The sequence below is a fragment of the Lichenostomus cassidix genome, chromosome 4 (genome assembly GCF_008360975.1).
Source record: "Lichenostomus cassidix isolate B80296 chromosome 4, HeHo_3.0, whole genome shotgun sequence".
In the NCBI taxonomy this organism is placed as follows: domain Eukaryota; kingdom Metazoa; phylum Chordata; class Aves; order Passeriformes; family Meliphagidae; genus Lichenostomus; species Lichenostomus cassidix.
The window spans coordinates 28,278,098-28,302,399 of NC_139484.1; the positions used below are offsets into that span (position 1 = coordinate 28,278,098).

Sequence of the window (24,302 nt, forward strand, 5' to 3'; positions counted from 1 at the left end):
TTTCACTCTTCTGCCCGGATTTGTATTCCTGCCCTGCAGCACAACATTACTCAGAAACCTCTCATCCTCCTGCACCATCAGGCCAGTGCCTTCGCTCTTTGAAAACAAGTTGTTGCAATTTCTACAAATCACAGACAAAAATTACATAGTCTTAAAAGGTATTGCTCAGCTCACTGTGTTAAATATTCGTATTTCTACCCTTCTATTTCCATCCCCTCTCACAAGTATTTCAGCCCACATTGGGACACCTTCTGCAGCCGAGGGGCTCAGAGTCCTGACCTGCACCCTCAGCAGAACCATGCAAAGTCTTGGCAATCTTTAACTGCCGTTTTAGGAAAGGATTAACTCTTCAATTATAAGAGACAATCACAGCTTTTATATAGTCAGTGCTTGCTGCAAGGGTTTTTTCCTTAAGCACCAACCCAAGGAACAGATTTTTACAATTTGGAGCTGCTCAGTCAGTTCGGATGGCTTTTTAATCTCTAGAGGCCAGATGGAAGCATGATCCTTCACCATTGCATGTTTTGCATAATGTAGGGATTGGAATTAAATTTTGTTTGCACATACTCATAGATGTGTAAGTATATAAATATTTTTCCTTTCCATCCATGCATTTTCTCTTCTACTGTTTTGTGTTTGATTTTTTTCATGACAGCTTTCTACAGGGGAAAACTGTCACAAACAAGCAAATGCTATGCCCTGACATAGAAGCTTACACAGAAGAAAATGATTTTGGTCAAGGAGATTTGAGACAGAACCTGACACTCAAGTGCTAAATTTCTGAGACAGATGATGACTTACCTTGGTTTCAGGGCACTGATAAAACTGCTGTTGGACTGATGTGGAATGATGTTATATTTTTTTATTATTTCTTCTGAAGCTTTATTTCAAGCTCTCCTACAATCCTAACTTTGATTTTAGTTGTATTTATGGATTTATTCTTTGCTGTCAACTGCAATCAACTGATTGAAATCCATAAATAATAAACATCAAGTTTCAATTTAAGATGTGATAACGAGATGCTATCGGAAGAAGTTTTACGTACTTTAGCAGCTTTTTATAGCTGACTCCCCCCAGAGCAAGGTCCTGACACACTCCTGGTGAGAAGGAGCTCATGTCTTTCCCACATCTTTGTCAAGAGCCACGTGACAAATCCCACATGGCAACTGAAGGAGAGGACACTCCCACACCTGTTTGTGGAAGGGTCATATAAAAAGTCCCGACACATATTTTAGCATCTTACCAGTAAGCTGAGCAACTTGACCTGTTTTACCCTTCATAGGATACATAATATTAAATTAACTAGAAAATAAAACAGTTAAAAAAAAAGACATACTAACATGAAAAAACACATTTTATTGCACTTAAGTTATAAGAAAATAAAATTTCTAAGTGAATCAAACCATAGACACAATCCCTTTAAAGGTTGTTTTCCTCCATCATGTCAGGTTGTTACATAACTAAAATTAACCAACTGGAATCTGATTGTTTTAAATCAGACTATAAATAAAACAAAAAACAAAAACAAAAAAGGAGGAAAAAAGATAGCCTAGGATACAGTGTTAAACCACTTTCACAGTTCAGCTTGAGTTGTGGCTCTTGGAGAATGAGGCAAACCATTTGACTCTTTCATTTCTCATTTTGTTTGCATGTGACATCTTTACAAAAACTAAGTTTTTGCTCTGTCAGTTCCTCCCAGCAATAACTGTAACAGTTGTTTTTTCTCAAATACTGTAAAACACTAAGACTGACCAGCAACTTTATTTTAATTTTTGTATTTTATAATATTTTTAAAAAATTTTGTCAGTTTTTTTTTTTTAATGTATGTTCATTCCATTCACCACAGCCCTCACAAAGAAAAATTTCCCCACAGAACAGGCTGCAATAGCTTTGTTCCAAGGAATGTGTTTTAATTTTTGCCCAGAAAAAAGAAAATAAGCTTTGCACACACACTCAATTCTTTATTTGCAGGCAAACTTCACTCTTAATTGTCTGAAACTCTTCCACTCTCAGCCTCTTAGAGGCACAGTTGGCTCAAGTTTCAGTGGCAAAAAGTCTTTTTCTGTAACCAAACTAGAGCAAATTTGGAATTCAGTCTGGGACTAAAACGTCACAGCAGAAAAAAAAATAAAAAAAAATAATTTGCTTTTCTTTCTTTCATTTAGCAGCATAAATAAGTTTGGCCACTGGGAATACAGTACAGGGGTGGGACAACAATCCCATAATTGAAGACCTACTTCTAGCACCAGCATTGCGAATTAAATCCATCAGAGGACTCTCAAAACCCAGGACAACTTGCCACCTCAGAGCAACTTATGCATTGAAGAGTGTAGATGGAAGCAACAGTAAATAGATTAAACAGAGGCTAATACTGTGATTGACATTGGCAATGGTTGGCAAAAAAAAAAAAAAAAAGAGGAATAAAGAAAAAAAAAAAGCTCTGATAAAACTGTACAAAACAATTCACAGTAAGATTTTAGCTTTTCCACACCAGGAATGGACTCTTTGTTTTTGTTTTTGTTTGTTTTTCTCATTGCAGATGCTCTCTAGTTTTTGAAAGTCAACCAGTGACTGCTCGTGGAGGTTGGAAGGGACCTTGGAGGGAGTCCATCCAACCCCCTGCTCGGAGCGGGGCGAAGGGACAGCGCGTTGCTCGGAGGGGCTGCCGGGACCCAGGGTGACCCAGGGGTGCACGAGCAGGCTCGCCTGTGCAGCTTATTTCAAGATCGTTGTGGTAAAATAACTTGGTAACAACAACTGTAACATTTTTTTTTTTCACTCCAAATTGCTCGAGGAGAATTTGGAGGAAAGCAAAGAAATTAATTGCACCTGGTTTCATTTCAGAAGTTGGATTTTTGCAAAGCTGCCCCGGTCAAAAGTGTAGCCTTTTTATGTGACGAGACAGCAAAAGCCTCTCTTGTCAGTTATGGTTTGTCATCTTTGTCTTCTCCTTCGTAGTCTGTAGGTCTTTAGGATCTGTTGCCCCAAGGCAACATCCTGCACCACCAAGGACAAGGGATTTTTTTCCTTTTTCTTTTTTTTCTTTTTTCTTTTTTTTTCAGGGGGGAGGGAAAGGAGAACATCGTCTACACGTTTGGACAAATTCATCTCTCTGCCCTTCACTTCATATCGACGTCAAAGTCCAACACCAGCAGCTTTGTTTCCTCAGTCCCATTGCGGCTCCCAACTGCACACACCAGCTTTGTGTTAGAAGCTCTGATTCGCCACACGACGCCTCCGCTTCCCCCGCTCTCCAATGTGACTAGATTTCGGATAAATTCACCCGTTTTCAAGTCCCAAAGTTTTACAGTCCCATCATCTGAGCTGGTAATTACAAAGTTCTTGTTGAACTGTAAACAGGTCACAGCACTCTGATGCTTGTTGGGACCTGTAAGAGTAAACAAAAACATTTCTATTTGTAATTAATTAGAAAGCAATGTTAGACAGCACTGCATCTAGAATAAACACCTTGCTATTTGCATACAGTTGTTTCCATCTATTAGAACTATTAGAGAACTATCTGTTGTAACTCCTGGGTTTGTCCATTAAAAAGTACTTTCAAAAAGTGAAGGCAAGTATAAAAAAATTCCCCAGTATTTTGTTCCTTGTTTCAGTGATCTCATTGTGTTTAATATCAGCATCCATGAAAATGAACTAAACCATCCACAATGAGGTGACTCCTGTAAGAGTTGTCTCCAAGTCCCTTTGAAGTGTTATTATGAGATTACTCCATCAGTAAATATTGACAGTTATATGCTGATGTATAAATATATGTGTTAAAGCAGCAGAGTTTGCTTTACAGGGAAATTTAATTTTCTGCTCCAGCCAGCACTGTTGCATATGATATATGAGAATGATATAAGACCTTTTTTGTGGGGAGAAACATAACCATGTGTGTGTGTGTGTGTGCATGATGCCTGAGTGGCAACTGTCAACATGAAGAAAAAAAAATCTTTCTCCTTACTGAAATAAAGAAAATATCTTCCACTTGCATCTCTTGATTTATTGCAACAGACAGTGTACTTTGCCTCCTGATCCAATTAATCAGTAGGCTTTGAAACATTCAAGTGACCCCTAAATAAATACATTGACTGACTATTTTGAGATGTAATTTCCTACATATTTCTGTGGCTTATTAGGCTAATATACCCATAGCAAATTGCTATCAGTCCAGACCATCTGCCTTTCATAATAGGCAAGTGATTTGAATAGATTAGATTAAATACATTTTGTTCTTCTAGTTCAGAAAAAGATCATACAGCTGTCATCAGAAAAATATTTAAGTTGTAAGTGGTTGGTGCTTGTTTCTTGTAATTATTTTTAAGGTTTTTTTATGTAGAATTTGTAGCACAGATCACCGTAGGCTGCTTGATTTACATGAAGGTAGTTTAAGCTTACCTTGCAATGTCTGTAAACATTGTCCTGTTTTAATGTCCCAGATTTTGACTGTAGAATCAGCATTCCCAGACACAAGTATATTGTCCTTGAGTTCCATTCCACTTGTGAGTGACTGGTGGCCTGTTAGAGTGTGAATGCAGTTGCCTGTCTCCACATCCCAAACTCGGATGGAAGTGTCGAGAGATCCACTCACCACATGGATACCATCAAACTACAAGAAAGGCAAATCTATTACAAACAATTATATTAGGATCTTACAAAGAAGGCTATTAAGCATTGAATTCTCTGCATGCAAGGTTAGATGCTATACATATATTCAGAAACTGCAGTACAAAGTAAGAACTCAGTAGAGAGTAGAGAGGGCCACGTTTGATACCAGAGCAGGTGATTCACGGTCAGTGCAATTTTCTGCTGTAGACATTTGGGCTCTCAAGGTACATGGTTTGAAAAGAGACTCTGAGCCCCTGGTCTTTGAAATGTAATACATCTCCTTTAAACACAGCAGATCCTGACTATCCTGCAGTGTGCAACAGTAAGAGAAAGTACTTTTCCTAAGAAAGATGTTAACAAGCCAACCCTGCTTTTTACAAGTCAGTGGGACTTTAAGCAGGAGAACGACAACAACGTTATCCCAGGATCACCTTCACAAAAGTCGTAACATAGGAAAATAAAAGAAATGTAACTCAAAAATGTGGGGTTTAGCTATTTTATAACCCTATGGTGTACAGTAAGGAACTATAACTTCCCAGTCATTGTAGGGAAAGCATACAGGCTAACATATGAGATTCTTTTGACCAAGAGGACTGCCCACGTAGAGAACAGAAAGGTGGAAAATAACTTGAGCCACAGTGACAATGACATAAGAGTCCAGAATTCTCAAAAAAGGAAAAAAAGCAGTAGAATAGAACTAGTGGGCTTCAAGAAGGAATATTTAAAAAACCTGAGACTTCCTTCCCATGAGGTTTTTATGTATCTGTTCTCTGAGGGGAAGAAGAGTTCAGGACAGTTGGCACTTTCTTAAAGACACAAACTATCCCAGTGTGAAAGAAAGATAGGAAGTATTGTAAATTACTAAGACCCACTTGGCTAAACCTCAAGGAATTGTACAAAAAGTAGAAACTAGATCAATAGATGTGTATAAAAGAGCAAGCTGGGACAAACCCAGAAAGGCAGGGCACAACACAAGATAAAACTAGCAAGAGTCTAAAAAAGCCCCAACCAAAAACAAAACCAAAAAAAAACCACACCAAGAGGAAGGCCAAACAAACCCTCATTTATCCTCAGTGGGAAGGAAGCACTGAGGCCAGCAATTTAACTTCTTTTTGTTTTAGTCCTCAGTCATCTGAGTGTAGGCTTACAGCACTAACGCCAATGACAAATGAGTACAAGCTTTTGCTAGAATGGGGGAACAAAATCACATAAGGCAAGTTGTTTTAAGACAGTCTCAGAGACATCTGCTGCTATCTTGGAGAACCCATGGAAGACAGACAAGTTTCAGACAGCAAATACAATTCTTTCTTTATTGAAGGAGATGAGGATGATGGGATATCAGGAATTATGGTTCAATCAACATAACTTCAATTTCCACAAGGAACTTTTAAGCCCTTAGTAATGCAGTAAGTAGCAGCAAACACAGATTTGTGGGGAAATTATCTTAACCAATATGATCTTTTTTTTCCTGTGTCTTGTTTGTATTTTTGCAAAGAGGGAGACAAATTTGAGGCAGAGATACTATTACATTCAGAACTTTGTTCACAGTGCTATTAGAAATACCAGAAAGAGTTCCAGAGAGGTCTGGCATTCACTGTTTTCATTAGGATTTCGGTGATATTTGAAACCGTAGAACTGACCCAAGGCAAAGAGTGTAGAAGTCAAGTGAAAAGTCTGAAGATCTGAACTTGGCAGGAAGTGAATGAAGGTACAGCTGCAGCCTGGGAGAAAGAAGGCTGGGCAGAAATCTTGGTTATATTTAAGGCAATCTGACACTACTTGTCCATGCGGACTGACTGGTACCTGATAAGGCAAGGAACAAACCCAGTTAAGGGAACTTGACTATCTGGGGTTGCTTCTTTTTATAAAACCCACAGAAAATCAGTATCTTAGATCTCTGCAGTTAGACACGGTTGAGCATGGCACCTAGATTCAGAAGAATGGAGAGTGACTGGCACACAGACTGCTTATCTTCTGTATGCACTGCATTCCTCATCAAAATACACTAAAAAAGACCCTCTGGCATCTGAATGTAAGGCATAAAAAATAACTTTTCACTTCTAACAAGCATTGATAAGACTTGGACTGGACCCTGGTTTGGGTCCCCTGCTTTCAAAAGAGGATGGAAAATAATCTCAGTTCAGATAAAAAGACAAGGAGTGCCAAGTAGCCCAACAGACTTGGGTGGAAACACTACAGAATATTTTTCTTTCCTAAAAAGAACTAAACCAGATTGATGTAACAAATTTTGAGTACTTTTCCCCCTTTCCTGCAAACTAATTGTAGTCCATGCTCATAAGGTATTCAGAAAGAGAGCTTTAAGGCTGGGCATCAACACAAATTGATGGTGCTGCAGTGCAACAGACAATGGTTTGGAACAGTGAGTTTTCCATGAACCTTGAGAATTTGTGGATTACTTCTGAAGGCAGGTAAGAAAGAGTAAGAAAACTCAACATGTTCAGTGGTCTTCAACTGCTGCATAAGGATCTCTGGAAAATATTAGGTTTACACATGGGGAAATATCAAGATATGCTAGAACCTGCCATGGAGCAGGGAGGGGGAGGACTGGCTTATTCCATCTGATTATTCTGCTGTTTGGGGCTACTTCAGGGCAAGGGGCAGGAGCCACCCTGCAATTTAAATGAATCTTTCTGTTCCAAAACTGTAAGCACCTGTAGCCTCCAGCTTACCCTCCCCAATCCCCTTCCCATTTGTTTCAGAACACATCCATGTGTAACATAACCCAATTATTTGATCCATTATTACTACAGTATCAGAGCAAGACATAAATATTTGTAAGCCAAAACAAGAGCCACTGGTGAAGATAAAGTAGGATAACATCTGTTCCCAAACTGCCCTACACGAAATACAATCCTCAGAATATTTTTGAGGGATAGGTAGGCAACACAGCATTTTAACTGCTTGCTGCTTATCTAGAGAACACTCCTCAGCATATGAATGTAAGAGAAGGGCTGGAGCTTTTGATAAATTTTACTACATATTTTTGGGAAAGGAAACCAATTAGGAACTTAGTTCATATTAAATATATTATGGCAAGATACATATTTTAAAATATACACTTTATGAAAAATGTCTCTTGCACTGAGCTTCGCTTTCTGAGCCACAAACCAGAGCAGTTACATGCTGAATGCCATTTCCCAATTTTGAACTGTCTTTGTTGATTTCTTTTTCAAGTCCTGCCAGATTGTGGTGTGAACAGGCACAAGCATGAAATTAATTTCTTTCGCCTTTCAATGCCTGGAAGTGATGCTTTGACTCTATGAATGAACAAAATGATGTTTTGGGTTAGTAAAGGTAAGAAGACCCAAGACATGAGGTTTGTGTGTATCTTTGCCAGCTTTGTGGATGACTGGTGGGCAATAGAGAGACACCACAAAGCAGCACCATAAGGTCCTGTACCTACATTAACATGTTGCTGTTGAAAAAGCCTCACAGTTGTATATCTGTGCTCAGAGAAGAGGAAGTAGAAGGCTAGAGATTTACATAGGATCATTAAAATTTTAGGTTCAGCCTTACTGTGAATTATAGTTTGGAATTGGAAGATGGGACTAGAAAATGAGGATAAACAGATCTCCATAAATCAGAACATTAATCCAATGGGGTTTCTGGCATATTGTCAATTACTATATCCTCTGATTTATTTAAAACAATAAGTTTGGAATTTCTTGGGGAAAGCAAAAACATAGCTCCAAAACACATGCAAGATTTAAAAAAAAAAATCTCAACAAAACAAACCATCAATCCACAAAACAATGTAACTAGCTGGTATAGAGATTTGGGCTTTACTGTACTAGGTCCTTTAAAAAAAATGCTACTCTAAAAAAAATTTCGATTTCTAAATTAGGACAACAAATACCTAGTGTAACAAAATGAAAGAGGGGTTCGTCACAGATGCCTCTGTATTCCCATGGTCTGTATAACTGTGTACTAGGTACCCACAATTTAATAAACAAGTTGAAATAAACTGACTTTAGAAGTTACTTAAGGAAACTAAAGCAGCAGATAAAAATCACATACCTGTAACGAGTAGACTCTGTTAGTATGCCCTTGCAGTGTGTGCAGACAGGTCTCTGTCTCTGGATCCCACACTTTGACCATAAAATCATATGCACCACTTACAACCCTTCTGCCATCATATTGAACGCACCGAACTGCAGCGACGTGGCCCATCAGAACGTGTAAACACTGGCCCGTCTCTATGTCCCAAACTCGCAGCGTAGCGTCTCGAGACCCACTGACCACCCTGCAGGAACAAGGAAATGCCTCCTGTATTAGCACAGTTACAATATTACAACAGTTAAACATGGGTACAAACGGGTTCTGAGTTTTAATTTGGGATGTTAGATAGCATTGGTGCGCTAGCCGCTGAAGTTCTGGCTTGGCGTGACATTTCATTAGCATCTCAAATGACCAAAGTGTTCTTCTTCCTGGCTCTACTCCCCTCCTCAGGATCTGTCTATTTGATATACCTAGCAACCAGCATTTAAAAAGGCACTTCATTCCTGAACAGCTAAACAATGCCATGAGAAATGCTGTGAATGTTGTATCTACCTCTGCAAGCTTACAAACATGGTGAACTACAGACAGTGCTGTGGCATTCTGAGTTAACTAATTGCAACAAACAAACATCTTTAGAAATTTCACTTTTAGTAAAGTAAGTTATTCTGCTCGATTTTTTTTTTCAGTTTATACTTCTATAAGCCTTTTTAGGCGAGAACAGAAATGAGATGGAATGAACATAATAGATTTTATACAGAAAAATCTCTTCATTCTTCAAAATAGAAGAAATGCAACCAACAATCTCTCTGTCAACAGCTCCATACACAGCTGAGTAACAGAGCTCTGCCAATGTTTGTTGAATCAAGACAAGGTTTGCTATTGCAAAAATTGTGTTCTAATCAGTTGGAATTTAAATAAAATACTGCAGTGACAATACTTAAAAGGCCATTTGGTAAAATGAGTAAAAGTTTCTAGCACTGACAAAAGAAGAAATTATTCAGTGTGGGAGACTGGATCACACTGTATCAAAGAATTAGCTTTGAAATAACGCAGACTGTGACTTTTTGAAGTACATGACTCAATTTTCAGTTCTTCATTTAGTATTCTTATGCTTCTGCTTCTATTAATCATCTCCTCCCTTGTGTCATGTTTTGCCTGGTTCGTGTTCCACTCGGTGCTGGATGAGGTACTCAAGTTTAAGGAGCACTTTGTGTTTAGCACAGGAGTCTAAATGCCAGGCCAGGCTGTGGCTGCAGCCCTGGCCAAAGGCTCACCTTTTCTCGTGGAGATGCATGCAGCGCACGGTGGAGGTGTGTCCGTACAAGGTGTGGATGCATTCCCCAGTCTCAGCGTTCCAGACTTTCAATGTTCTGTCTGTGGAGCCACTGATGATGATATTGTCCCTCATCTGGGATGACCACACTCCGCCTGTGTGCCCAACCAGTGTTCTCAAACACTGTAAAGAAACATTTTCCTTGGTTACCCTTTTGACATGGGGGAATAGAAACTTTCAGAAAAAGCAATCTTGGAGGTAGCAGTTGGCTCTCACTGTAAGAGCCAGAAGACTCTTCCCTGGAGACTTCGTTCTGATGGAACAAAAAAATTCCCCGTTTTAAAAAATACTCATCAAATTTCTCTCTCAGTTGTTGGCACTTCAACTATAAGGATTTTTTCTTGTAATCTTCCCCTTGACAAACTAAGCTGTCTTTCCAAATTTCTCAATACAAGGACATGTTTTGCAGCCTTGAGTCATTTTCCTGGCATTTTTCTGAGTCACTGCAGGATTCCCAATAGCTTTTTGAAGCACATTAGAAGTGGAGAGAGCACACACTTGGTGGTTTTACCACCAATCTATAAACCGTATATTTTTTATATTTTTTCTGTTTGTTTATGCAAGAAACATTGCACTCTGTAAGCCACAGCTACAGCACCACTCCTGCAAAATCATGTTTCAGACCTTTTTCAGACTTTACTGTCGCCCAGGAGAGAATTCCACACTACATAAGCACAGCCTCCCTTCTTTGATCCCAAATGTATGACACGATTTCTCACCACGTACAGACAGTGTTTGCTCACACCTACTTCCATAAAACCCCTGTCGGCCTGGAACAATGGCTTGTCTCTGTCTCCCAGCCTGTTTTCCTTACAAGTAATGACTATATATGCTTTCCCACCAGGCAGCAATAAATGCTAATTAGCACAGACAAGCAAAGATCCTTGCAAGAGTCCTCTAGAAAGATACTCCATGAAGATTCTGCATTTACTTTAACAACATGATCTCTATAATTACCCATTTTCTAACCTATTTAAATATGTGCCATGTTGATTTTTGCATTATTCTATTTTCTTCAGTTCTGTCGTGGGGATACAGTCTTCCAGTGCACACAGCCATCTACTTCTGCACTATTATTTTTATCAGTCAAACCTGTAACTGCATGAGAAAAGAGGTCAAGGCAGTTTGAGGATCTCCTTTTCTGTAATCTAATGCTAAGTGGCATTAATTGCTGTGGCCTTCCTTTAACTGTTAGTTGACTCCTCTTGACGTAGTCCAATATTTTTTGTCTGAGGTAATGTATCCTAAATACCCAGTCTTTCAGTTTACTCCATTTAAACATTGATGCATTTTACTTTTCTAACTGTCCTATCCTGGATCTTCTCCTCACGGTCATACCTTTTGAAAATGCACTAATTTTAAGCCAAAGGTTACTTTTTACTAGGGGAAAAACACCCCCATCCAGTACAGATTATCTGGATCAACTCTAATAAGAAAAACCATAACTTTGGTAGTTGTTAACATATGAGTTTCTGCTGAAATGCTCTATTATCACTGCATGCTGTATTTCCATCACATGAATTTTCTTCCAAAGTATTTTTTCTGCATCAGTGACAGTATAGTAATTCCTGTTGCTAATATTCTGTTCTTTCCAGCATCCTTGAAAAAGGCTTGCTTTTTTGTAGTACATGGATTTCCTGTTCTTTCACATTTTTTTTAACAAATCTTCTGCAATTACTGGCTCCTAGCTTAATTCACTGCTATCAAATCCATCTTTTTCAGTTCACAGCTGATGATCACTTCTACAGCTCTCTTTTTTTCTTATTTCAACCAATGTGCTCATATTTTAAGAAATCATCCTGTTAAAGCAGTAAGAACACAGAATCCTTATTTTGGGCTTTACATCTGTCAAGGGAATTATTTAGTCATGTTCATTTGCACAAACCAACCTTTAGGGTTTCTTTATTTTATTAAATCTTCAGCATCAGTAAGCATGTAGGCTGATACAGCATGCTTCCATCTTTCACACACAATTTCTGGCTCTCTTAAAGGTTTGGGGTAAATGGTCACACTCGGTTTTGTAATTACTTCCAAAAAATTACTGAACAGTAATTGTTAAGTCATGCCACTGTGCTCAATTTCATATATTTAAGGGAACGTTTTGCTTTTGGGAGTGTGGTATGTACAAAGAAAGTATTCTTTGTGCTTAGGTTGCCCTTTTCAATTAAAATAGATGTAAATTTCATTATGGGATCCTTCATTAGACAGTTTGTTGTAGGGAAGCCAACAGCAGCAGGGTGAGGCTGCCTATGGCTCTTAATTTTATTCTTACCCACAGTAGGATTAACAATCCCTTCAAGGATCTTCTGGGCATGCAATGACAAATGCTGAATACATTCAGCTTCGACATTATGAAGTGGATACCTTTTACATCTTAAACATGTTATCCTCAGCAGCTGTCCTGTTGTTATCTATACCATTAAAACCAAGCTAAGTGCACACAATACAAGTCTAAAAGGAAAAAGTGCTCTTTCCCCAAGGCCTTTTCTACATCCTTGGTCGGTCAGTCACCTCAAAAAAAAAAACCTGTGGGCTGAGTAGCTGTGATGTTCTAACATGACTGAAATGTTCAGTACTGTCTTTTTGATTGCACATATTGTTTTGCTTCCCTAAGCCAGAATTAAATTATTGAAGCTTATTAAATTCCTGCCTGAGCTGGATCTAATTTAATAGGAAATATTTAAACCTAAAGCAAGTTAATTTTTTTTTTTGTGGCTCAGCAATATAGTAGCTTGGAAAGAAAAACAAACTCTGTATTTCAAATCAGAGCCAGTAAAATGAACACTCCATTTCAAAAAACTTGAAAACAATAGAAAGAATGCTAGAAGACAAGTGAGAAAGGGAGATCCAGAGGGGTAAAAGCAGCCTAAGTTAAGCTTTAAGGAAGATAAAGTAATGTTTCTGTCCAAATTCTTTAAAATCCATGTCACAAACGACTCCACAAGAAAAGCAGAATTGCCAAGAGAACAAGGATATATGCCAATGGTAACATGAGCAGCATTGCAATTTCACATCAAGGTGACTTTTTTGAACTGGAGGAGTTCTGTGTGGGAAAAGACAACCCTCACGTTTAGCTGGAACATCTTCCGATTCCTGCCCCAAAGGCCACCCTGCAGCACAGTCTGATGGCATAGCAGCATTTTTGCTGCAGCAGTTCTCTACCTGTGGCTCATTCCCTAAGGAATCCAGCAGAGCAGGACCTCACCTTGCCTGTGACTGCTGACCACACTTTGAGCGTGTTGTCATCAGAGCCGCTCACGATGCGGTTCCCACAGAACTGCAGGCACGTGATCACGTGGTCATCGTGGCCCTTGAGCACCTGGCAACCCAGAACACAAAAGCAACAGCCACAATTTAACACAGGAGATTAGAGAGGAGCGGGAGAAACAAAGTGCTCGTCTGATTCATAAATTACAAAATGCTAGAGTTGCTTCACTAATAATAAGGCCCCTTAATCCCGTGTGTCAAGTCTAATTTACCGCCAGCTGGGACCAAAGAAGGTGTTTTCCTCCCTCCATGGAGTGATGCTGCATTGCTTAGCAGGCACACTGCAGTCACTGCAAGCCTCCTGAAGTACCAGGGAAAATCACTAACAAAAGTAGGCTGAAATAGTAACTGGACATTGCTCGATTCCTCTGCAGTTATTCCATCTCTTTAGTTTTCAGCTGAGTTACTGTTGCCTTTTGTTTGAATCTTGAATAAAAAGGATGGGCTGATTATTTGCTGAGTATTTGTATTTCAGTGGTCAAGGCTGACTACATCTATTTTTTTCCCTTACCAGCGAAGCATTGTTATTGTGTTAAATGCCAGACAGCACCAAAGTCAAAAACTAGAAAACCATTAACTCAATTAAATACAAACAAAAGCAAAAAATTTCATGTGCTGGGAATGTGGACTGGAATGTTGCTTTATAGAGATGGGATTTTCAATGCTTGATTTTGGAAAAACTGTAATTCTGTATTTCTTACTGCAATACAGCAAAAAAAATCTTTAGCAGAATACATAAGATAAAGAATTTTTTATTTAAGATCTCTGAACTGTTTTCAAGATGTTCATTGAAATGAAATGGCATTTGGATAATGCCAGAGGCTGTAATTTTAATAATAATTCCAAGATAACTTGATGTGGCATATCAAGGCAAGAAAAACAGAATTGTTGCCAGAGATGTACATAAGTCACGGCCAAATAAACAGCAGGATATAGCCATAGGTTTTCCATGGGAATTCTTTTGTTCTTATTTTGTTACTTTTAATGAAGAAAAAGGTAAATTGCCTTAAAACCTTAAAAAGCCATGAATATGGGTTTTCTTCACATTTCTGGCTGTTTGTTCATTATCAGGTTTGATTAGAGTTGCTATTTTATTTACAAAAGGTTTGAAATATTGCTTCATATTTTCATATTGGAAAGGATGTAATGATAAATTTCAGTCATTAAAATAATTTTAACATTAGGAAACCCCACAAAAATCTTAACACAGAATGAAGTTATTGTCTTGTGCTGCTCAATTTAGAAGAATATATTTAAAAATAAAGCATGAATTGGCCACAGAACAGTCGTGGAGTATTTTTATGTTGCAACGTGACCCAGCTCTACCAATACATACATATACACTTAGATATATATATGTATGTATGTATTATATATGTGTCTGTATATTTAAATATAAATATTTCCAATCAAGTTTCTGCAATTACCTGTCTCAAAGAGACTGGTATATTTATAAGAATTCACAAAATTGTACAGAAATTATTAGAAGAGCAGTGAAAGAATTCTGCAGTATGAAGCATATGAAGCCAATACACTGGTCAGAATAAAATTTAAAGCCAGAGTAAGCTAAAATACGAATTATTTTTTTCTGTAGCAATTCATTGCTTTTTGTGCATGGATAGTCTTGTTTGTCCAGAGGAAAAAACCCAAGCTAGGAGCTGATCCTGCTTTGTTCACAGCCCTGTGCACTGAGCTCAGAACCTCACCTTGGGCGATTTCAGTTCTCCTCGCCGCCAGTTGGTATCAATCCTGTGCTGTCTAATGTAGGCGCTTTTCCACGGACTGTGTATAAAGCCTGGTTTTATTACTTTCCTCCTCTTGATATGCAATGGTTCATCAATCCCTAAAATGGAATTTTAAAAAAGTGGGGGAGGGAAAGAGATGAGGCCACCCCAAAGAAAACGCGTTCCCTCCCAAACCTCTACCAAGACCCCTGACATTAAAATAAGGCAGAAATGTAACAACCTCCTGCATGCCAACATTTGTGTGTCAGTGACACCACCCTGCTCCTCAGAGATTTATACTCTGTCTGTCCTTGTCAGTTCAGCATAATCATTACCATAATCACGACTGAAAATGCTCAGTTCATCATTCCTTGCTGGCAACCTACTAGCTTGGGTTTGGATCCCCCTTTCCGAGGCAATGCAGCAGAATATTGCCTTTTACAAATGGATATTGTCCAAAAACCTCCTTAACCACTCATATGCTTATTCTGGAGCAGCTCAAGGAGTAAAATCTTTCTGTCTGTGGTTCTCCACTCTAGTCACCCATCTTCATTACCTTTAAGTTCACTGTGACTCCTGGTATTAGTGAGCTTTTAATTACTTTCTTGATTTGAAAGGCTGAGTGCTTTTGGCATTGTCCTCTCCTGGCTGGAATTTAAATACAGCAATGCCCTTTCTGACTTGACACTTAAGCAGTAGTGCTTTGTTTTAGCCTTTCTACTACAGATACAGCTTTTTTAAAATTCTCTCACCCTGCTCTCTTTTCTATGCAGCTGCTCCCTCCACTGCATTTCATTACTGGCAGGAGTCTTGTCTCTTGCCAGTATGTGGATTTTACTCTTCTGCCTTTAGCTCTGTCTCTGGTGTCTCTGCCTGCAAGTCTTGAATTAAGGGCTCCTTCATGTTACTGAGCAGCTCACTGAGGCTAAGCAGGCTGCAATACTGCCCTGCTTGTCTGGGCTCTCCTGCCTGGATGTATTTATTCTTACTTGTAAGCTCACAAAGGTAAGCTCATTCCTCTCTCAACCTTCTCCTTTTTTCTCACTCTGTCCTCTTAATGCATTTTCACTGAAATTTTTAAGAGAAGAATATTTAGAGCAGATTTAGGAGGTTAGGCACCTGCTTTCCATCACAGAAGAAAAACATTAGTTTAGGTGCCCTTACAAATAGCCAGCTATAATTGACATTGTCATGTTTTTTGAAGCCTTTGCATCAACCTCTCAGAAGTTCTTGTCTCCATACTCCAAGGCTGTCTAGACAGGGCCCTGTGTCCAAAATGATACTGCTCTGGGATCACACTCATGTGCTCTTTTCCCCCCAGAACAGATTCCTTGTTCATATAATTCTCCTTAAAAATAAAAGCTTACACTCTTCCTGTGCACAAATACACAGCTACTTTCATGGGAGCCTTTTTTTGCCCATTCATACTAGTGCTGGACCACCGTATCTTCTTGAATTGGCATGAGCAGGATAATAGCCATGTGGCTAATGGACTGTGTGTCCCTCTCCAAGCAATCCTTTCAGCACCTTCTCCCACCACCATGTGCCACCTCTGTGTTAATTATCCTACAGATGACATGAAATTACAGCAGCCCTTCTACCAACCACTGAAATAGTTTTTCCTCCATGCTACAAACTGCCAGACTATGCTTCTATCATTTTTACATCTCAGCTCTTACTTCTTTTGGTTGCATTTTGAATAAATGTAATCCTCAAAAAGCAATCCCAATTGTATTCTAAAAACATGCAACTGGTATACTTTACAAATAAGATATTCAAGCCTAAACTCTAGCACTCCATGGATTAGTTCTATTTCCTGCTTTCAACAGAGATATATACCATGTAGCTCAAAGCATAACTAGCACTAAATCTAAAGTCACACGAATTGCCTTCGTAAAACTTTAAGCTTATTATGTAAATGAACTGCACTTTTTATGATAGCAACACTTCGACCATTACATCCATCATTCTGCTCAGCCTTACCCTCCTCTTTGCATTTCTCTCTCCAGAGAAGATTATCTTCAGCCAGAATTCTCCAGTAACGACATGTCTGGGCTGCCTGCAGAAGGTCCCTGGGTTCCAGGAATGACAGCACATACAGTGCCAGCTGTAAAAAATAAGAAGAAAGTATATTTTCTGCACTGCTTTTGAAGAGAAAAGTGAAGTAATTCCATTTACTATCAGACATCAGGGAATGAAATACAGAAAATTGGAACGATAAATTATTAAACAATCTCTGAAACTTAACAGACTCCAGTTTATTCCTGTGGGCATGTGGAAATATAACAATCATCTTAAGCAACTAAATCCTTACAGATCATATCACAGAATGATTCTTGCATTTGCAAGAAAATAGATGTCAGCTAAAATCATTATTACATTTTTTAAAAAATGTAATCCACATTACTTTGAATCATTAGCAGAATTATTACCGAAGTAATTATGTCTATGTTATTTTAGCTAACAAGCACACCAAAAGTTATTTTGAGAGTTGAATTAAAAAGTGCAGCACTCACCATGTGAGCAAATAGGGATGTACATTGTGATGAGTAACGTCACTCAGAAAGCCCAAATATAGAACAAGTAAATGCTACATTCACCAGAGCTCAAAACCACTCTGCAGCCAAAGGAAATGCAGTGTAGGCATCCCTCAGTTTCTGGTGAGAATGCAAACACACTCCGAGGTGGAGTTACAAGGAGCTATATGGACTGGGATGCAGTAGGATCAAGACATGTAGCTTTAGTATAGTGTGTTACCAAAACCACATGGCAAATCCTAATGAGCACCAGAAAGGAAATAGAAGATGACACGTGACAAAACTAAAGCTTGTTGGGAAAATTCAGACCTTGTTTGACTGAGCTAAACCATATAGTGACCACGATAAAGCCCCCAAAATCTCCACCTCTATCTTCAGATGACTGAAGCCTTAAATGGAGGCATGTAAAACAAAATCCAATACAGAAGGACAGCTATCATGAAGGGTGTGATGACCAAGTACAGCTTTTCTACTTGACAGCGACAATTCAACTCCCCAGTCATGGAAAATAAGCATAAGATGCAGGAAAGTCACAGGAAATGCAGAGTACCTAACAACTCTGCAGAAAGAACAATATTGATAAACAGTGATGCAGAGAGCTACTAACATGCTCACACAGTGGGGTCTTTGTCAGTAACTAATAGAATGCAGAAGCTGCCAAGGAAATCAAATCATCCACTTTCCCTTCTGCTTACCATGTCTTTTGTTTAGGATTTTCAATTTAATTTTTAGCTGAAGTTATGAGATAGATACATAAACAGAATCTGCCCTTCAAAGCAGCAAAGACTGAAATTTACTGAGGAAGTCATCACTGTAGGCTATTGACCTCAGCAGATTTTTGACCTTATTTTGTGAGAAACATTTACTTTTAGTAATCTAGACAAGCCAGTGACTGAGCAGGAAATAAAAATTCAGCACATCACAGGCTGTGAAACACACCTTGTTTGCAAGTCATCACCTGCAGCTCACAGGGAGCACACAGGACTCCACATTTGAGGAACCTGTGCCTTAAATGATGTGTTAGACCCTACAGGCACCCCAGGCCACAAACCTGAAGAACCTTCTTCTGTCCTTACTCAGGGAGGCAGCATTTAGGATCTAGTGTAAGGCTCTGTATCACAGGACCAACAACTGTACTTGTCCTTTTAGACTTTCTGTCTTAATTCCTGGCATGTGAAATTATTGAAGAAGTGTTGTTTGCTAACAGACATCACATAGACCTGCACGTGGCAAAACTCAAACATGATACAGACCCTTTCCATTTTTTGCTGAATGTTCCTCAATTGACAGCAGTTTGTTTAAACATTACTTGTCCTATCTGAACAGACACAGACATTTGCTAAGCTGGTGTTAATTAAACCTATGAGGCAACTGATTCTAAACCAGGTTACATATGGGTAACATTTATTTTAGACTACATTTATCTAAATAGTCATCAAGGGTCAACACAGCCCCCAGCTGACTTTAAGATTAGCAGTGGATTAAAATTACATCCCTTTGTCTCAGCTCATGGATCTAGTTATAAGAAAATTTCAGGTAGCAAAGATCTGACCTTTAACTGAACTGGATTTAGGACTACTCTCTGTTGAAGTGTTAGTAAAACCCAATAGTAAGCAGTCTCTTGCCTTTTTCTTCACTTACACATACAGAACCAACAAAATTTCTATGGCCGATTTCAGCAAAACTCTTTATCTATTGGTTTCTTGACCTGATTTTCCTAAATAAATAATTTAAATAATTATTTCTAATTATTTCTCAGCAAGAAAACAGGACTCTTTTTTTCATATTAATTGTTTGACTGCATGTTTTCTCAGGAAGAAGACAAAAATTTTCTTGGTTATTTGGCTATTAAGTTACTGTCTTTGCATTGCAGAGAATGGTTTGGAAGCAAAGCCCTCCTGTCCACATCATCTCCTTGCTCTGGTTCGGTAATAAAATCAGAGCATTGCATCCGAGAGCACTGGAGATAACTGCAGATGTTAACGCGGAGCGACAGCTCAAGGGAGCGTGTTTGCACAGGATGCTGGCTCCGGTAGGGAAGCCTGCTCATGGAATTACTGACCCCAACAACTCGTTTGTGCCCCCACAGCTCAGTGTGTCACCCCCCACTGCAGCCAGCACTCAGTAGCTGGGAACAGCATTGCTGAGGAGATCTGGGTGAAGGAAGAGGAGAGGAGATGGTGGAGTCAGCTCAGTGGCTTTTTTAAACTCAGTTAATTTTGGTGACAGTGACTTGGGGTTAGGAAGCAAAAATTATTTAAGCTAACTTCACTGGTGAAGTCAGCCTGTCGTGAAGCTAAGCATTACAATACTCTGATTTCAAGAGGCAAGAAACCCACTAGAAATAAACAAATTAAATATTAGTAGTTTACAACAGAGTCAAGAAACCTAAGTGATGAAGTTTTACTGCTAAGTAGTGTTTCTCATCTGTGAAGAAATTGTGAAAACTAAAATTATAACATGACCTTTAGTTACAGTGCAACTAGATCACTAGTTGTACTTGAGTGAGTATTGCCACAAAATCATGCACAGACAATTTATCTGTGAGTTACTGTTTTCAATCCTCTATTAAATTTCCAGACTGAAGAGATGCAGAAGTGGCAAAGTATCTTCTGTCTCTTCAAAATAGAAAGTCTTGTTGCCTTCCTCTGCCTCTGAAGCTTTGGGCAGCTGCTCTAAAAACATGGCAACCATGCAGAGGTCCTGCTGAGCTCTTCTCCTCCCCCAGTGTCCTTTCCACTCCCCGAGAAGGCTGCTGCAGAAAGTGCTTCTCTAAATACTAATCTCATGTCCTGTGTACTAAGTTAATACTCGCTGCATAAATTGATTCCAACCCTTACAAATGCCAGCCAGCAAGGGAAGGCTGTGACACTTCCAGACTTGTGAAGATGACAGTGTATTAAAGAAAAAAAGGGCTTTCTACATCTAAGTATTCAAAAATAGGATATATGCCAGAAAAGAGTGTCAAAGAACAGAGACACGAAACAATCTTCAGGTAATAAAACCATGTCAAACATAGCAACCAAGTACAAACACCACAATATCTTAAAAGAACTTGCTTTGTAAAGTGTTAGTAACTGAGACTTAACTCCCTAAAATCAATCAAGGTGAGACATACTATTTATAAGTCAATTAAAATACATTTATTCAATAACTGCAGCAAACTGGGTTTATAATCTTGCATATCCACCCTCATGTTCTACTTGTGAGGACATCACAAATTACTCTTGTGTGGACAGCATTTAGTTAGACACACCTAAATCTAAATCTCAGTTTCTCTTTAACCGGATACAACATGATCTGATTTTCAGTGAAGGATTTACTGTAAGGTGTCTGCTTAATTACAGTTTGGCTTTATCCTCAGTAAGAAGTGCTTTTCTGGGTTGACTTTTGGTTTATTTGGTAGAGATTTTAGGGATCCATTTGTCTAAAATAAATTAAAAAATAACATTAACAAAACACTCACCACTTAAAGCATTAATGCTTACACTTAGAGAATAATGTGCAGAGAGGTCTTTCATCCAGAGGAAATTTCTGTGTGTGTTTGCCCTAACAGAATTAGTTCTCAAAAAAAAAAAAGAAAGCACAATTGGCCCAATTAAGATACAGAGATATTTTTAGAGCTATGGGGATTTTGTTTAAAGGGGTCATCTGTATTTCCAAGTATCTAAATGCTATTCAAGAGAGAGATGTATGTCAATCTGAAATTACAGTAGCCATGTGATGGCAGGATACCAAACTGCGAAGCTCTAATATCATTTTACATCACTACATTGGCAAAATGAGCACAGTTGTTTTTCAAAGATGGCAGCCAATGCACTGCATAATCCAGTATTATCCTGCAATTCTCACCTCTTTAGGGAGCAAGGAAATGAAGTCTCTTTGAAACTGGGGCTCTATCACTTGCATCATGTGTTTTACTTGTGTTGGTTCACAACTATCAATGAGTTCATCTAAAGCAAGCAACTTCTCTGGTCCGCTCCAGCTCTGCAAGGGAAGAAGAAAGAAACAGTAAGCTTAGTTTAACAAACTGGTTTGGTTTAGATCAGAAAGTGCCATTGCTTTGCCAATAAGGCAAATTAAGTTCCCTCATCGAACTATATACCAGCATATAAAAAGCCAGGAGATAAATGCTCATGCTAATGACACAAAAATGAGGAGTTAATCAACACAAAATATTCAAAATTACTACACTAATTCATAAGCTAAGAAAGGATTTGTTATACACACACATACAGATTGGCAATTAAATAGATAATAATATTTAGTAGTAATAATTAAATTAATTAAGCTTCTTTTGAAGCTGATGAAATCTACACACACATTACAGACAGGAGGGGTTGCAATAGAATGCACTCCCTTTCTCTATTGTGCATTCTAGTGAGATGTTAGCTTTTAACCTTCATGTTTCATCAGGTAGACCAAAATCTTGAAATGAGGGCAAAGGAAAGTAAAAAACTTTCCCTAAAAGTACATTATCTTACTGTGCGCTTATTACTACAGTATGTCCCCTAAGTGACAATGCTGTAATTTCAGAATCCTGGCTATAAACCAATGCATATTTTGTAAGTATCAATTTGCACTTGAATAAACAGGGAATTTTGATTGGTAATTTTCTTACTCCACATTTTTACTAATGGGCACTATAAAATTTGAAGATTTTAATAAGGCACTCAATTGGGAGTACAGCAGATTAAGAGCATCATTTGTAGAAAAAAAAATTAATAACTTAATATACTGCAGATCCGAAAATCATGTCTTAAACTCATCTGTGCTCATCAAAGAGCTTTGATTTGTTATGGGAAAACAATTTAAAGAAAAAGATAATTTTTACAGGAAAAAACAACCACCACTGCTAGCTGATTTAGCAACAAAATTGGAACACAAATAAAGCCTTAGAGAGAAAATGAGACATCACAGTTTTTGAGAGCAGATTCACATTCCTATTCTCGAATGTCTTCTAGAGTGACATTTACAAGTAAATTAGCACATACAAATGATATTATAGTTATGGCAAGAGGCTAACTAAAAAAAAAAAAAAGGCGAGATACCTTACAATTAAGATTCCTGTATTAATCTGCCATGTATCTCAGGACCTTTACTACTCATGCTCTAAATTTCTGTTCCCTAGTTTTGACTCTGACAATTCACTCCAGTCTCCACAATACTACAGTGTTTGTGTACTGTGCAGTTTCTGCAGAACAATGAGGCAAGTGAAGAACAAGGTGGAATTTCTGAAAGTGAATGCAAAGCAGAAAAACACCCAGCTTTACCCGATGCAGAAAGATCACCATGTTGCATCATTCCTCTCTAATTAAAACATCAAAATACTCGAAATGTCAGTAGGAGCATCATTCACCCAAACGATGGCCCAGGGGACAGTGAGGTGACCTGAGTCCATCAGGGCAGCAGAGGTGGCTCCAAGCTGCCGTGTTTAGGCAGTGAGCACCCGCTGGATTGCCGCGGGAGCAGCTGTGCACAGCAGCTGCCTCACCCCAGCTCCCTGCTCTCGCCCTGCAGCAGATGTGTGCCAGGTACTGGACAGCTACCCAAATGGAGGAGGAAATTCCTGACCTGAGCCTTTCCACACACTGTGGGCAAGTGGTAAAATGGTTTCAGCTGGCAAGAAAACATTCCCCAACCACCTGCATGCATGTAGAGTGCCCCCACGGGAGATGAAGGTTTCCACGTCTCATACACAACACCTCAGAATATTAAAAAGAAACAAGAATGTCTCAGCTGAAGTTGCAGTGGTTTTGTTGTAAACAGCTTTTATTATAATTTTTTTCAATAGAAACATTTGTATCACAGAGCAGTTCTCCATAAATCATGCACTGAAGAACTGTTTATCTCACCAACTTTCCACTTGCTGTTTGTTTCATTAGCCCACAGCTTAGCTGGTGTTAGCTACAAACGTTTGCAGTCTTTAATCTCATCTGTCAGCCATGTTTGAATTTAGGAGAATTAAAGAGGGAAAGTAATACATGTGCTACTTCCTTATACTACAAATTTCCAAGGTCAGTCTATTCTTAATTTATAAGCAGCTACATGTACTAAATTAGAACAATTCTACCTGAAGAGCATTGTTGCTTCTGTGGCAAATGTTGCTAGCAGTTACCAGCATGTTACTGACTAATAATGTCAGTGTATGCTATCTTAATCTGTAACTCTCTTACACTTAGCTGGTTTTTAAAACTTGATACAGATCTGGACAGAAAAGCGAAAAGATTCAAGAATGGGAAAGAGCTGCTAATGACTAAAAGCAGCACCCTCTTTTATCTGTCCATCATCATTAGGGGATGGGTACAGGCAGCTTCCTACGGATCTTTTTAAGCAATCAACTGCTACAAAATGTTGTCTCTAGGACATTGTCCCCTCAGTCTTTCACTTAAGCAAACAAACCTCCAGCTACAGTTGGTAAGGGGTCTCTGAGGGAAATGTCTGGCATGGAAAATTGGGATGATGCCTTGCCAGATGAACACAACTGTTTGCATTAACGAAGACAAGACTAGTAAATTCTGTTTCTGGGCCCTCTGGCTTGATCCATTTGCAAGAAAACTGCATGCTGCTCATTAGGCAGAAAGGATAAGGAGTAACTCTCTGGCTTTGATGAGAAACAACAGTGAACAAACATTGCAGAAGAAAAAGTAACTGTGTGCCAAACAATTTGCAAAGTTTCAAACCTGGTAGATGACCAGAGACTTTTAAGACGTGGCAGTGTGACCACATACCTTGGATTTCTACTGGGCAATTCCCTTTCAGACTGAAGATCCTTGTAAAGAATATACTTTATCCTTCAAATGCTTGTGCTTA

The 24,302-nt window shown here is 38.7% G+C and overlaps 1 protein-coding gene across 4 annotated transcripts in view; it reads right to left on the bottom strand.

The window, feature by feature from the left end:
- Window positions 1–1,336: 1,336 nt before the first annotated feature.
- Window positions 1,337–24,302, bottom strand: part of FBXW7 (F-box and WD repeat domain containing 7) — a 175,689-nt gene continuing 152,723 nt past the window's right edge. For all 4 annotated transcript variants that reach the window (XM_085058507.1, XM_085058506.1, XM_085058510.1 and 1 more), the window contains 8 exons: window positions 21,342–21,476; window positions 16,936–17,059; window positions 14,935–15,071; window positions 13,167–13,280; window positions 9,903–10,084; window positions 8,647–8,872; window positions 4,399–4,609; window positions 1,337–3,388 (listed from right to left, as the gene is read on the bottom strand). In XM_085058507.1, coding sequence (XP_084914633.1) covers window positions 3,120–3,388; window positions 4,399–4,609; window positions 8,647–8,872; window positions 9,903–10,084; window positions 13,167–13,280; window positions 14,935–15,071; window positions 16,936–17,059; window positions 21,342–21,476 — 1,398 coding nt within the window. In that variant the 3' untranslated portion in view covers window positions 1,337–3,119. The remainder of the gene's footprint in view (window positions 3,389–4,398; window positions 4,610–8,646; window positions 8,873–9,902; window positions 10,085–13,166; window positions 13,281–14,934; window positions 15,072–16,935; window positions 17,060–21,341; window positions 21,477–24,302) is intronic.